General features: G+C 42.1%; 1 protein-coding gene across 8 annotated transcripts in view; it reads left to right on the forward strand.

Annotated features, from left to right (window-relative positions):
• The first annotated feature begins 155 nt into the window (after positions 1–155).
• Positions 156–16,194, forward strand: part of LOC110528813 (protein Shroom2) — a 28,573-nt gene continuing 12,534 nt past the window's right edge. For 3 of the 8 annotated variants that reach the window (XM_036982947.1, XM_036982948.1, XM_036982949.1), the window contains exons 1-2: positions 156–944; positions 2,383–2,531. In XM_036982947.1, the coding sequence (XP_036838842.1) occupies positions 735–944; positions 2,383–2,531 (359 nt within the window). In that variant the 5' untranslated portion in view covers positions 156–734. Of the gene's footprint in view, positions 945–2,382; positions 2,532–11,861; positions 12,024–13,827; positions 14,252–15,969; positions 16,081–16,194 lie in introns of those variants that run through there. The other 5 variants (XM_036982952.1, XM_036982951.1, XM_036982954.1 and 2 more) reach the window with 3 other exon arrangements.

Consider the following 16,194-nt stretch of genomic DNA (forward strand, 5'->3'; position numbering starts at 1 on the left):
AGAATAAAACGTATAAAATGGCCTAAACCCGTGTTTACCACACGTTATTTTCGGCGTTTATCCAAAAACGCCATTAATTTTCTCCATAGGCTTTGTCGAACGAACCATGGCGGATTATAGTGCCTACAAAAAGACGCCATTACTATTTCTGTCTATGCAGGTGTCTCGTCTCAGGTGCCTGTCCAGTGCAGACCTTCAACACTGGGTTTTCACTTGACTTCGTTTTCTTTTCCTGTTCTCCTCAAATAGGCTTGCCTAAACTATTTGATTTAGTATATATTTTTTGCTTTCTAAAACATTAACCATGTCTTTTTCAGACGAGTCAAAACTTTGAATTGTTGTCTGCTTAAGAGAAGCCAGCTGGATGAAAACGATGCGTGAGGTATCAATTTATGCCTGTTGAATAGGCACACTTGGAGAGGAGGGTAGGCCTATGTTTTTCCGTCACCGTTGGTTACTGTGAGTGACGGGGTAAAGATGTCTGTGATGGAAAACATAAGGAAAGAAAGGGAACAATTGATTATATCGATTCGCCGTCTTACCAGGATAAACTACAACTGTACAAGCTGAGGGTAGTCGTTATTTATCAACTAAACGCATGATCGAGTATGGCAGGTGTTCACATATGACAGCAAATTATAGTGACTAGTTAGTTGATCATTCTCTTGTGAAATAAAACGGGGGTCCAATCGGGAACTTCTGATTGTCAAGAGTTCCCATCCCTCTTCAACACCATGGACGTCGTCGACTACAGAAGCGAGTTAAGGATGTCAGCCAGAGAAGTCAAAGCCTTCCTAGACGCGGACAGATTCACGGGTGTCTGGGACGGGATTCAGGGTGATGTTGAATATAGATTTGTGGATGTCCTGCTATTTGGTGGGGCACCTTGGGGGTTCACTCTGAGAGGGGGTCTGGAGCACCGAGAACCACTGCTCATAACCAAGGTATCTATCTATCTATCTATCTATCTATCTATCTATCTATCTATCTATCTATCTATGATGAAGAACGATAAATACAGAGAACCCTTATTGACTTAACTTTAGCCACACTAGTTAACAACCGATGTGCAAATAAACAACAATAACAAGTACCATAGATCAATCATGCAAATAAAACTAATTTTAAATGTAATTATTTCTCCACTGTCACAGATGGGTTTCACCTTTCCTGTTTCCCCTGATATGGAAATAAGGCTGTGTTGCGATTAAACACTGGAACATCACTGTAGTTTCCTGATTGGTTAACTGTGTGTGTTTCATCCAACACTCCCATGTTTTCTCAGTCCAGAAATTGTTGGGGCTGTCCCCACACCTTTATGCATTTGATATGTTGCATATTTTCACCTTTAAACTTCTTCCCTGAGGGGGGGGGGGGGGGGGGGGGGGGGGTGCTGTCTGTTTTCCATGCTCATCACAGCAGTACCAGGAACCATTTAGGAATGCAGAAGTGAAGATAATGTGTGTTTGGCAGTGGCTGACCAGGATTGGCTCAGTCAATGGTGCTCTCCAACAGAATGAGGAAACAATTTGTTTCCATCCATTTCCATTTCTATTCTCCATTCTGTTTCCATTCCCCTCTCCTGTACTCCTGTATGTGTAGAGAATAAGTGATGGAATGTGCAACAAGTCTGCTCCAACCGTTCTCAAGTTGCTTATGGTTAAAATCAGTGCTCTCAGGTTGCCACAGTATAATTCTTCCAGTGCAGGATGGACACAATGGACTCTGATCTGATCCATGGTCACTGACCACCAACTCTTACAAGGATTGGGTTTACGCTATATTGCTTGTGTTCTCCAGCTCTTCGCCACTTTCAGAAGCTACACAAAATAACAATCCATCCTGTTAATGTTAGATTGATATAATTTACAAAAGCATACATCTCGTATAACTTTGTGACTTGCACCATTTGCTTGTCAGTAGTAGGCTAGTCCCCCTCTGAACGTTGAGACTGGGCTGGAGAGAGGGGATTTGGAAGGGTGGATATGATAGAACCATTTTTAATGAAGTTGACTCAATGCCAGTATGGCAGGGTTGAAGAGAGGGTCCTGTCAACACAGTCTGTGGATGGAATGTGATATTCTTCTAAACTGATGAACTATGGAAAGTGAACTGTTATTAAAATATACTTCATTAATGAGACATTAATTAAGTCTGTAACATGTTATTTTATCCACATAACTATCAGACAGCATCCCTGGACTGGGCCCCTTTTCCCCTGCCAACACTATCTGTGTGCAATTGTTTTCTTATACTCTTCACTTGAGAAATGTTAACAGTCCCAAAATCTCAATTTGCCCCAGTAAGTTATAGCTGTTTTATTAATGATGTATAAACTACTTATTAACACCTTTAATTAAACATTCCTGGTGTGTGATTCAGGTGGAGGAGGGCAGCAAGGCGGCGACCGTCAGCCTGCAGGTGGGAGATGAGATCGTCAACATCAACACAGTTCCCATCAGTGGATCCAGACAGGAGGCCATCTGTCTGGTCAAAAGCTCCCACAAGACCCTCGCCCTGGTCGTCAGAAGGTGGGCTATGAGCTGCAACTAAATTGCCCTTACACCCAGGCACAATACATTTCTATTGAATTGAATATGACAGACATTGAATAAGAATACAGGATGTCTCAATGGGTACTATCGTAGAGTGATTGTTGCGTACCATCTCTCCCATTGTGCTGAGAAGAAGTGCCCTGTGTTTAAAATGGTATACATTAAACTTACGGATGGATCTACATTAATATATTGTTTTATCCAAAACTGGCACACAATACCAAATGCAGCACACAAGAGTTGGGCATATCAGGAAGAATGTTTTTTTGTACAAATGACTTTCACTCTGGACTCAAGTGTCTGCAAAGTGTCAAACAAGCTAATCTTAACCCACAAAGACACTATCTTGGAAACGAGGAGTCCTGTGTAATGTAGTCGGTGCATTCAGAAAGGGAATTTCAGATCCAGCTGGAGGTGTATCAGTTCACCCACTTTGACCTGCTGGGATGAAACGTAAAGCAACGAGGCTGCAGTTGTAATTGGTGCTACAGTCACACATTGCCCTTTGTTGGGGATTGTTAACAGGTGGGAATATTTTATGTACAGTACCAGTCAAAAGTTTAGACACACTTACTCATTCCAGGGGTTTCCTTTATTTTTTACTATTTTCTACATTGTAGAATAAATGTGAAGACATCTCAACTATGAAATGACACATATGGAATCATTTAGTAACCAAAAAAGTGTTAAACAAATCAATATATTTTAGATTCTTCAAAGTAGCCACCCTTTGCCTTGATGACAGCTTGGCACACTCTTGGCATTCTCTCAACCAGCTTCACCTGGAATGTTTTTCCAACAGTCTTGAAGGAGTTCCTTGTTGGCTGCTTTTCCTTCACTCTGTGGTCCAACTCATCCCAAACCATCTCAATTGTGTTGAGATCAGGTGATTGTGGAGGCCAGGTCATCTGATGCAGCACTCCATCATTATCCTAATTAGTCAAATAGCCCGTACTCAGCCTGGAGGTGTGTTTTGGGTCATTGTCCTGTTGAAAAACAAACGATAGTCCCACTAAGCCCAAACCAACTTTTGACTAGTACTGTATTTGTGAAGACAATGTTTATGGCCTCAGGGACTGTATATTGGTGCAACTCTAACCACTGACATGCAGAGACAGGACTGTCATTATACTAGACACATGTCATTTATAGAATATTGCTTGGTCGTAAAGTACAGTGTACCTTAGTTTGAGCTGGAAGAGTGGAATGCTAACTGATCGTTACTAAACCACGAAGGGCAGGGCCACAGCTTGTTATGGTTAAACTAGGACTAGGTACGAACTTCACTTTTCTTTTTCTTTTTTTACACTCTTTCATTCGTGATATTTACTAGGCTTAGTAAAGAAGTGTGAAGGTACATTTTTTACAGATATCTATGATATCTACCCAACAGGGAAGGGATGCAGTACATGCCTTTTAAATGATGTGAGCAAACTAACCTCTTCACACAACAGTGAGAGAAAGCCAATGTAGAGAACATTGAAGACGGCCCTATAGGGGAAGGAATGCTCTGAACTTCGTGGCGTGTTCATAAAACACATTCTCTCTCACACATTCTCTGGTAGGTGTGAAAGTGTCAATGCCAGCAAATATCTCCTTCGTTCATTTACGACTAGACTGGGTGGAGGTGGAGGTGTCTAGGCCTGTGAGAGTGTACATCTAGTAGTGTTGTCACCAGAATGTTGACTTCCATACCAGGCTTAGTATCACAATACTTGATACTAGTGGTGTGCCGACCTGGCCATACTCCTATTCCTTATCGTATCTGTAAATTGACAGTTAATCTGCAAAAACGGAAGTGTTTTAATATGCCTAGGTATTTTGACATCTACCTATCTCCCTGGACGTTTATAGACCAATCAAGTGTGTCTGTTTCCTCAACTTGCAACAGGCAGAAAAGTTTGCTGTCACTCAGTCAGAGAATGCGCATTGGCGGGTCATCTTTTTTCTCTACCCTCGGCCGCTTGTTAGATATTATGCACATTGATAGCTTGCTACCATCTGATTCATCATAGTAGCAGGCAAACAGGAGGCAGCAGCAATCTAAATGATCAGTCCGGAACATGCGAGGAGAAGTGATCAGATGAAATTATGAAGTGGAGCGAGTGAATGGAGAAATATAGATTCACTCTATCCAATCAGAGCAACAGGATCAAAGTACGAATATGATTTTTCAACGCCGATACAGATTATTGGAGGACCAAAAAAAAGCCGATACCGATTGATCGGCGATTTAAAATTAAAATAAATAAATAAATATATATATATATATATATATATATATTTTATAAATAAATAATACAATTAATTAATGAATTTTAATTGTATTTATTTTTAATAATGACAATTACAACAATACTGAATGAACACTTATTTTAACTTAATATAATACATAAATAAAATCAATTTAGCCTCAAATAAATAATGAAACATGTTCAATTTGGCTTAAATAATGCAAAAACAAAGTGTTGGAGAAGAAAGTAAAACTGCAATATGTGCCATGTAAAAAAGCTAACATTTAAGTTCCTTGCTCAGAACATGAGAACATATGAAAGCTGGTGGTTCCTTTTAACATGAGTCTTCAATATTCCCAGGTAAGAAGTTTTAGGTTGTAGTTATGGGAATTATAGGACTATTTCCATTTGTATTTCATATACCTTTGACAACTGGATGTTCTTATAGGCACTTTAGTATTGCCAGTGTAACAGTATAGCTTCCGTCCCTCTCCTCACACCTACCTGGGCTCGAACCAGGAACACATCGACAACAGCCACCCTCGAAGCATCGTCACCCATCGCTCCACAAAAGCCGCGGCCCTTGCAGCGCAAGGGGAACAACTACTCCAAGTCTCAGAGCGAGTGAAGTCACAGATTGAAACGCTATTAGCGCGCACCCCACTAACTAGCTAGCCATTTCACATCGGTTACACCAGCCTAATCTCGGGAGTTGATAGGCTTGAAGTCATAAACAGCTCAATGCTTGAAGCATTGTGAAAAGCTGCTGGCAAACGCACGAAAGTGCTGTTTGAATGAATGCTTACGAGCCTGCTGCTGCCTACCATCGCTCAGTGAGACTGTTCTATCATAGACTTAATTATAACATAATAACACACAGAAATACGAGCCTTTGGTCATTAATATGGTAGAATCCGGAAACTATCATTTCGAAAACAAAACGTTTATTCTTTCAGTGAAAAACGGAACCGTTCCATATTTTATCTAACGGGTGGCATCCCTAAGTCTAAATATTGCTGGTACTTTGGACAACCTTCAATGTTATGTCATAATTATGTACAATTCTGGCAAATTAATAACGGTCTTTGTTAGGAATAAATGGACTTCACACAGTTCGCAACAAGTCAGGCAGCCCAAACTGCTGCATATACCCTGACTGCTTGCACGAAACGCAAGAGAAGTGACACAATTTCTCTAATTATAAGAAATTCATGTTAGCAGGCAATATTAACTAAATATGCAGGTTTAAAAAATAAATACTTGTGTATTGATTTTAAGAAAGGCATTGATGTTTATGGTTAGGTTTGGTGCAACGACCGTGCTAAATCATCACCCATTTGGCGAAGTAGGCTGTGATTCGATGAGAAATGAACAGACACTGCATCGATTATATGCAACGCAGGACACACTAGATAACTACACATGGTTGATATTACTAGTTTAACTCGTGATTATGTGAAGATTGATTGTTTTTTATAAGATAAGTTTAATGCTAGCTAGCAACTTACCTTGGCTCTTGCTGCCCTCGCGTAACAGGTAGTCAGCCTGCCACGCAGGCTCCTCATGGAGTGCAATGTAAGGCAGGTGGTTAGAGCGTTGGACTAGTTGCAAAAACGAGGTTAAAGTAAGGTTAAAAAGGTACAAATCTGTCGTTCTGCCCCTGAACAAGGCAGTTAACCCACTGTTCCTAGGCCGTCATTGAAAATAAGAATGTTCTTAACTGACTTGCCTAGTTAAATAAAGATAAATAAAGGCCAAATCGGTGTCCAAAAATACTAATTAATACCAATTAATCGGGCATTCCGATTAATCGGTCGACCTCTACTTCACAGACAGGCAAACTAGCCAGTTGAGTTATTTAGACCACAGAGCACCTTGCACTTAATTGAAAGATGCGTGCTGCCACCCAAATATATATATATATATTTAGATCACGGATAATAACAAAAAATACTGGGATCATAATTGTATCAGGAACCTTTCCCATATCTGTTACGATACTAATTTTGTCCGACTACTCGGCACAACCCTACTCTATACTATCATGATACTCTACAGTGCCTTGCGAAAGTATTCGGCCCCCTTGAACTTTGCGACCTTTTGCCACATTTCAGGCTTCAAACATAAAGATATAAAACTGTATTTTTTTGTGAAGAATCAACAACAAGTGGGACACAATCATGAAGTGGAACGACATTTATTGGATATTTCAAACTTTTTTAACAAATCAAAAACTGAAAAATTGGGCGTGCAAAATTATTCAGCCCCTTTACTTTCAGTGCAGCAAACTCTCTCCTGAAGTTCAGTGAGGATCTCTGAATGATCCAATGTTGACCTAAATGACTAATGATGATAAATACAATCCACCTGTGTGTAATCAAGTCTCCGTATAAATGCACCTGCACTGTGATAGTCTCAGAGGTCCGTTAAAAGCGCAGAGAGCATCATGAAGAACAAGGAACACACCAGGCAGGTCCGAGATACTGTTGTGAAGAAGTTTAAAGCCGGATTTGGATACAAAAAGATTTCCCAAGCTTTAAACATCCCAAGGAGCACTGTGCAAGCGATAATATTGAAATGGAAGGAGTATCAGACCACTGCAAATCTACCAAGACCTGGCCGTCCCTCTAAACTTTCAGCTCATACAAGGAGAAGACTGATCAGAGATGCAGCCAAGAGGCCCATGATCACTCTGGATGAACTGCAGATATCTACAGCTGAGGTGGGAGACTCTGTCCATAGGACAACAATCAGTCGTATATTGCACAAATCTGGCCTTTATGGAAGAGTGGCAAGAAGAAAGCCATTTCTTAAAGATATCCATAAAAAGTGTCGTTTAAAGTTTGCCACAAGCCACCTGGGAGACACACCAAACATGTGGAAGAAGGTGCTCTGGTCAGATGAAACCAAAATTGAACTTTTTGGCAACAATGCAAAACGTTATGTTTGGCGTAAAAGCAACACAGCTGACCACACCATCCCCAATGTCAAACATGGTGGTGGCAGCATCATGGTTTGGGCCTGCTTTTCTTCAGCAGGGACAGGGAAGATGGTTAAAATTGATGGGAAGATGGATGGAGCCAAATACAGGACCATTCTGGAAGAAAACCTGATGGAGTTTGCAAAAGACCTGAGACTGGGACGGAGATTTGTCTTCCAACAAGACAATGATCCAAAACATAAAGCAAAATCTACAATGGAATGGTTCCAAAATAAACATATCCAGGTGTTAGAATGGCCAAGTCAAAGTCCAGACCTGAATCCAATCGAGAATCTGTGGAAAGAACTGAAAACTGCTGTTCACAAATGCTCTCCATCCAACCTCACTGAGCTCGAGCTGTTTTGCAAGGAGGAATGGGAAAAAATGTCAGTCTCTCGATGTGCAAAACTGATAGAGACATACCCCAAGCGACTTACAGCTGTAATCGCAGCAAAAGGTGGCGCTACAAAGTATTAACTAAAGGGGGCTGAATAATTTTGCACGCCCAATTTTTCAGTTTTTGATTTGTTAAAAAAGTTTGAAATATCCAATAAATGTCGTTCCACTTCATGATTGTGTCCCACTTGTTGTTGATTCTTCACAAAAAAATACAGTTTTATATCTTTATGTTTGAAGCCTGAAATGTGGCAAAAGGTCGCAAAGTTCAAGGGGGCCGAATACTTTTGCAAGGCACTGTATATCAGAACAATTCCAAAACAATACCGCATTTTAGCCAAAGTCACAGAATGGCACTTGATGTATGTCAATTTTTCAGAGACGGCCATGTATGCATTAATTAATAAATGATACAATAATTACAATCAATTTGACTTTGTCTGACAACATAACGACTTATTTGAATGGTAAATCTCTTGATAAACTGGGCAAATCCAGATTTAGCTTGTTATGGCTGATTTCATCGGGTTTACGGATGACAATCTGTTTCCCTTCCATTTATTGTGCTGATGAACAACATTTGCATAGAAGTGACTTATTTTATTAAAGTGCTCTTTAAAAGTCTCTTTAACCAGTAATGACGTCATTCATTAGGCAAGAGTGGGGGCGGCCATCAGAGCCCTATTCTCTCTCTCTCTCACACACACACATGCCACAAACATTTACATTTGGTGGCAATCTGCTTTGAAATCGGCATATTTTGCATTATGGTTCCTCAAAGTACCAGAGAATTGACGTTAGCTTCAGCTGTAAGCTAGAAAGGGTAGTTATCCGTCAAAGCTGGGAGCTACTGGTTTCTTCTTGCATTGTAAAGTGTTGTAGCCGGTATGGAGATTGTTTTGTGAATCAGTAATTAACCGCTTCAACATGCCGTGTCACATTATTTAAGTGTGTTAACTTCTATGCATCATGAGTGGGGAGCTAACATGAGCTAACAGCCCAGACTCCCAGTGCAGGCTATAGAGCAGACACGGTGGGCTCGCGTTATAAAGGCGTCCGCATGCTTCACAGCCGAAACCGTTCGGTGGAGTTTGTGCATGTATTATGATGACATTTTGTGATGTTTTGGACTTTGTAAAGTTCTTCTTCTTCTTATTTTTTTTAAAGGCCGTTCGGGTCACAACATTTTTTCTGGAGGCAAGTTCAGAGCTGAAGTCTACGCCCCTTCGTTGGCGATTGGTCAACTGTAGGGATTCTTCAATAAAGTCTTTGAATAACAACAAAGAGAGATGACTCGTTTTCATGCAAATTATTTCACAGAAAAATAGTTAGATGTAAAATTGCACGACTAAGCTCTCTTTGGACCCCCCCCTCCCCCCAATCAAATGAATGACACATTTCTGCCGTCTCAAAATGGAGAAACAGAACTATTGTCGCTTTTTTTCTAGTCTTTTAAGGGTGTATGCTAGCACATTCTTGTTTGGTTTGGCTGCGCTGATATTTGACAGAAGTACCGAAAATAACAAATTCTAGTACCAAACCATTTTTCATGTTCTAATATTGAAAAAGTACAGAACTTTCAGTACACCATGCAACACTATCTAGTGCCTTGGAGTGTATATTTACACTAGAAAAGCCAGACTTTTACGGCCCCAGTGTTGTGGTTTTTCTCATGCTCCTCTGGCTGGCTGTCTGGGGCTGTATCCCAAATGGCAACCTATTCTATAGTGCATTACTTTTCACGAGGGCCTATAGGGCTCTGGTCAAAAGTAGTGCACTAAGTAGGGAATAGCGTGTCATTTGGAAGGCAACTAGGTTGTACACAGCGGAAATATACTGCCCATGTCATGACTTAGGCAGGGGGGCTGCATGTCCTTTAGAGACTGACTGGGCCTCCCTTCTCATTGGCTGAGGAAGACAATGGACCCATTGTCCAGACTTCTCTCTCTCTCTGTGTCATGGTTGTTATTTCAGGTTAGATAATGACTCTTAAATGGCACAGAGGAGGATCTGGGGAGTAGGGGCGAGGGTAGGGGCAGAGAGAGCGAGATATATGCCAAGTTTCGAAACATGGGGGACCTTTAGCCCACTTTACCTCGACTCTCTGTCATCATCAGACATCACTCTGTCCAGAGACACCCATCGGTTCTGTTTCCCGTATGCTTCTTACACTTTTAAATCCCATTGACAGCCCCTTGATCATTGACTTTCAGCTCCGACTGCCCCACTACAGGTCAAACCCTTCCTCATTATGACTCATTCATCACTCAGGAATGTTACCCTTTCAATGCCAAGGTTTTCTGAAATGACTTGGCAATTGAAAGTAAAACCTCAGTTTAGTAAATCAATGATGTTACTTGCGCACATCTCAAGAGCCATAGCGTCATTTGAGGCTGTCCTCTAGTTTATCAGGCGACCACAAACGTGTGTGATACACTAGCTAGCCTATGACACCATTAGAGACGGGACCACGGAACAAAAGGGGAACCATTTTCCATGTGAGTGCACCCTGTCAATCACACAAAGAGGGCCAGTTAGGGCCATTGTTTGGGGAGCCAGGGCCAACCAGCGCTCTGTCCCAGGGGCTTTGTCTGAATTCCAGGTTCCTGGCTGGCTGGTCTAGCTGCCTGGCTGTGGCTGTGTTGTTGACTGTCCCTGATGTAGATCGACCGAGACAGCTGGTGGTGGTAGGGGACTGTCACCACTCAACAGACAGGGCCCCTGTGTGTGAAAAGACCACTGTGTGTGTGAATAGACCATGGCCAAACTGCCAACCCGCTGCGCTTTGGCACCACCAGTAACTAGCTAATGACCATATGCTGGTCTAGAAGGCATGCAGAGGATTCTTAGGTGAATTCTTTGTGAACCCCCTGTGGATTTGAATGGGGGCCAATGATGGATCAACCCTGATTTTTATTTAGGCATCTAGTATTGAATTTCCTCAATCAGACGTTCACACCTCTGTGTTGTATTCCGCTGTTAATGTGATTTCATCTCTCCGGGCTCTGGTCTTCCACACTCCCTGCTGCTAACCAGAACAAACAACTGCAGAAAAGATGGGATCAGTAGATGAGGCACAACAACATGCCATCTAGTGGACAAAGTTGCTTTTTTCTATGTAATATAAGCCTAGTGAATTCACGTAACTCCCAGTGCTCTATGAAAATCTGATTTTTTTTCCCTATGTTGTCGAATTTCTCTCTGGGGTTTTTGTGTTCTTATAAACATGTTATTTCTGTTCGTGTGTTGTAGTATAGTAGGCCACACTTGAGGCATAGACTTGCATAAAAATTATAAAAAAATATAATCTGAATCCAATTAAATATGTTTACAGTAATTTAGTATAAACTCATGCCTCATAACATCATACAAGGTCCCTCCTGACTGGCTCCGGAGTCTTAATGCCTGAATCCTATTACAACTTGTAAAGCCACAGGCATGGACTCACTCAGCTTAGAGAGAGGGCAAAGTAGAAAACAATGTAAAAATCTAATGCAAATCCTATACGAACCAGTGTAAAATAATATGCTTTATTTCTGGTGTAGACTCCATAGTTTGGAGTATCTGGATAGATCGTCTTTTACTGTATTAACTCTCTTTTTTAAATTTTTTTTAATGTGTTGTAGATTTAGCCCCCCCCCGCTTGGTTTGGAAAGTGGAATGTTCCATGTTGCCTAGGTGAGTTGACATTGCTAGTTGGGATAGGTTGTCTCACTAGAGCTCATTGTTTTCATTAGCTCTGCTTTGGGAAGGCAGTGTAGTCAAATGAGGACAGCCAGGCTCTGGGGGTGGTTGCTATTGTATCTCCCTTGATATGCCTGGATTGAGGGTAGGAATTCACTGAAGACATCATTTCAGGTATGCTTCTCTGTTATTCACATTAGTGGTAAAGAGTTATCTAGAAGTGAGACTCACAAGACAAGGAGGGCACTGAACCTTTATCTGCTGTAAAGATAATCTTTTAGGACCCTTAGTGTTTCAAAAATAGTCATTTTTGGTGGTGTATCTTGCTGCACAATGACAATTGTCTGTATTGTTTTATTCTGGCTATGTCACACCTCGTTTTGTCTTCTTCCGTGATCAGATTTGAAAACGGGGTTGCTGACAGCCAAAATAAAACAAAGGCACGTCTTTTCAACTTTTCCTCAACTTTTAATTGAATTGGGCTGTGTGGTTAAATGGTCCTTCAGGGGGTATTGTATAGTCAACCTAAACATGCGAGGAGGGAGAGGAAGATCCTATAGTGTTTACTCTTGTCAGGCAGGAAGTCTCCCATCCTCAGGCAAAGCCCTGGATTAACACTGAACCATTAACGTGACAGTGAGGGCCTCCCCTCCCCTCTACCTCCACTCCCACACAAAGACAAACTGTTCTACTCTAGAGTAAGCATTTACTCTGAGACAGACACTTGACATATTTGGGGGTGACTTTATCAGATCTGGGTTAGGACTTATTAGGCCATCAGTTTTGTTGTTCCAGATGTCTTTTATAGAATGAGGGTAAAGAGGACTGACCGTCGTCCCTATGCCACATGCTATAGCCACTATTTTACAGGCTGGTATCTGAACCCTGTAGGAGCAGAACGGCATGTAACGTGGGTGTGGAGCCTGATGCCGAGGTCTCCTCTCTGTATTCAGCCGTTAGCCGATAAGCCCAGCAGTGATTATGCAGGCACTTTTTTTTCTATTGTGTTGCTTGTTTCATTCAGCCCCCATTTTTAAAAAGCAGGCGCCAGGCAGCGGGGCTCAGTGGACCTGGGCATAGCAGGGCACATTGCCTGATTCTGTTTGGGTTTGGTTCTTCTGTCCAGCGAGGTGGTGATTCAACAGTTCTACGTCCTTTTTTTAGAGTCTCTGGTTCTTCACTGGTTATCTGAGCCAGTCGTAAAATAGATCTTCTCTTAGAAATGTTTGCTGTTATTTTAAACGGGGATTGATTTGTGTCTAGGGACTTGCAGTGTTTGGTTTACATGCATCAACTGCCAACCCCTCGCCATTCTGGAATGTAATGGTGGAGTACCTGTCAATGACGCTTGTTCTTTGACTGCAGGACTAAATCATCTCCGCTCGACGTCTGTATCAAGTTGCTTGTTTTCCACCATGACTGATATCATTCTAATAGAGAAGTCAAGTAGTTATCTTGGCCTTGTCTTTCGGCCATCAGGGCCATTGCGATGTTCAATAACGAGAGAGTACGATCAGTTGTTTTTCTATGTTCTTCTCTCCATTGTCAGCTGACCTATGACTCTGTTAATTAAGTGGAGATCTCTGTCTCGTCACTACGATAAAGCGCACATCCCAACGCCAACTGTGTGGTGCGCAATGGTTGGTTGTCAATGACCTGTTTTTGTAATGCCTTCTTCAAATCGGCTTTACAGATTCCTCTGGAATGAGAACTGTTTAAAACGTATCTACATATCCAAGCGAAATGCAATTAGGTGAAACCCTGTTGATTGTCTCATGCCAGGATTCCGTGCGTGACTGATATCGAGTGTGTGTGTGTGCTGACTGACCATGCAAGCAATCTTACTTTTTCAACTCCACTCCAGTGGTTAATGGGCCGTGAGCCAATGAGAAAGCCCCATAGACTGATCTACAGCAAGGACACTGGGCATGACAATAACCCTGGCCCCTCCCCTCCCGAGGTAAATCCCCACAATCCCCTAGGAAATATCCCATTGACGACAACACTGGGAGGACACACACTTGTTGGAGCCACACCAAGATGAAGTGTCGGTCAGTGTGTGTGTGAAGAGCAGGGTAGAAGAGCTCTCAATCTCTGTGTTTGAGAGCTCTGTGATTGGACTGATGCAGCAGAAGTTATGGATGTGGAGAATTCCTTTGCACAGATAGCTCCTTTGCCAAAGAAGCTGTAAAATCTGACCAGGTGCCTTGTGTCTGTAGAAGTGCCTTGTCAATCATTGAAGTGTCTCAAAGGAATTCACGGCGTAGAAAGGCTCTGAGGAGCGGAGCAGTCATTTTCAGCCTGCTTTATCAGTGCTCTCTGAGACGTTGTTATTTGCTGAAAGAGAACTTGACAACAAAAGAGTGCATCTGAAATGCCACAGCAAGATTGATAATTCTTTGGTAAGTTTTCTTTGATTTCTTCTTATTAAGCTCATTGAACTTCCCTCTCTCAATGCTGTGTCAACTCCATGCCGAGCAACTTAACATTTTAGTTTCAATAAATCTCTTCTTTTAGTTTGAAATGCTAATTCCCTCCATGTGTATTTACAAAGCTTTCCTTTTGATTTATTCCGTTTTTTATCTAAGCCTACAGTTTAGGTTACACCTTTCACACGTGCTGCCCGCATAGCCTAGATATTCACACCCAATTGGGTCAGTTTCACTACTGTTTGTTTTCGAATGTGGTTTTCACTGAAACCGGAGGAGGATTTTCTGAAACTAGCCCCAACGTCTCCACCCCCCCACCCTCTGGGTAGCTGTGGCAGTTCAGCTGTAACCCTGACAATAAAGACTCCTGACTAGAAATCCATTTGCATTTCTATTGTAAGCTCTGTAGGGGTCTGTTAGGGCAGCATACCACTCTCAGGACCAATGACTGACTGGAGGAGGAAGGGAGGGGGTGTGTGTCGATGTGCGTGCGTGCGTGCCTACGTGGTCTGTCTTAGTGTGTGTGACGCTCTCTGTCTTTATGCTTCTTATTGAGGAGGAGAGCTTCTCAGGTTGCCCTCAGCCTCCCTCCCATAAATTAGCTTGACTCCATGAGCCAAGTGCCTGAACTTTTGGAAGATTGCCAATGTTGATGTCCCACTTCAACCTGAGCTCCTGTGGGGCTGACTGCCAATCAAAATGGATCTTCACATTCCTTTGGCCCCATGATGGAATGTAGGAGTCTTGTATCGTAGGTCAGAGAGGTTAAGGATTTGAGTGGGTGGTTCTTAGCCTTATGCTTATACAGTATCTGTAGTCCACAATGTGTTTGTCTTGTCTAGTACATTCTGGTTGTGCCAACTGGGTGTTTGTCAGGGGGAAGAAAAGGGACGGAAAATGCCCTGTTTGACGATACCTGGGTTCAAATACTATTTAATATCATTTCACATTCATTATCTGGGCTTGACTGAGCATTCCCGGCGCAATGGAACCAATGGAATAGCTGTAAAAGTGCAAATCCAACCCACCCAGCACTCCAGGCAGGCTGAAGCAAACACTAAATGTATTTGAAATATTTCAAATAGTATTTGAACCCAGGTTTGTGTTGAACAGACGCCAGCTTGGACATAGTGGGAAACCACTGATCTCATCTTTCTAACTGATTCAAAAGGCTAAGCCCCCGACAACACCATGCTGTTTACACTCTAGGGATCTCTCTCTGTCTGTCGTCGTACAGCCATATATATGGCAGTGAGGTGACCCCCCCAGACAGACCATGTTAAAGGTCATTTCTATTCTGTCTGTGTTCTTCTAAATAACATATATTTCTCATAGATTGCTACTGCAATGGTGGTTTCCTCTTGGATTTGAGGACTGATTCATCGAACCTCTTAGATTTGACCTAATGAACTACTGATTATGAAGGTCTGTCATCCGTGTTACATACCATACAATGAATATAAAGTATAAATCTCTTATTGGCCAGAAGGGGGTGCACTGTTCTCGTTGGTCAGTCGCTGACAGTATACTGAGGATCTTCTGTCCTTTGTAGCTCAATTGGTAGGGCAGTATGAAAATGTATGTGCTCACTATTGTAAGCCGCTCTGAATGAGAGCGTCTGCTGAATGACTAAAATGATAGTGACCTGGAATTTTTACAACATTTGATGTGTTCCTCTGCTGCATGCCCAGGAAAATGAAAATGGTGGATATTGTCTCACATACCACCACGCCATCAGAATCAGAAACTGACAAACGTGTGGCCAGGAACTTTCTCACCAAGATATTACGAAGCTCTATGAGGTATTGTGGAATTAGCAACCTCCTCCAGTACACTAGCTATCCCAAACCGATTCTTCAGTGATCCCTTGTGACTTTCAATGTTTGAACCCAATCCCACTCTGGGTGACATGGACA

This window comes from Oncorhynchus mykiss, chromosome 7 (genome assembly GCF_013265735.2).
Source record: "Oncorhynchus mykiss isolate Arlee chromosome 7, USDA_OmykA_1.1, whole genome shotgun sequence".
Classification (NCBI taxonomy): Eukaryota; Metazoa; Chordata; class Actinopteri; order Salmoniformes; family Salmonidae; genus Oncorhynchus; species Oncorhynchus mykiss.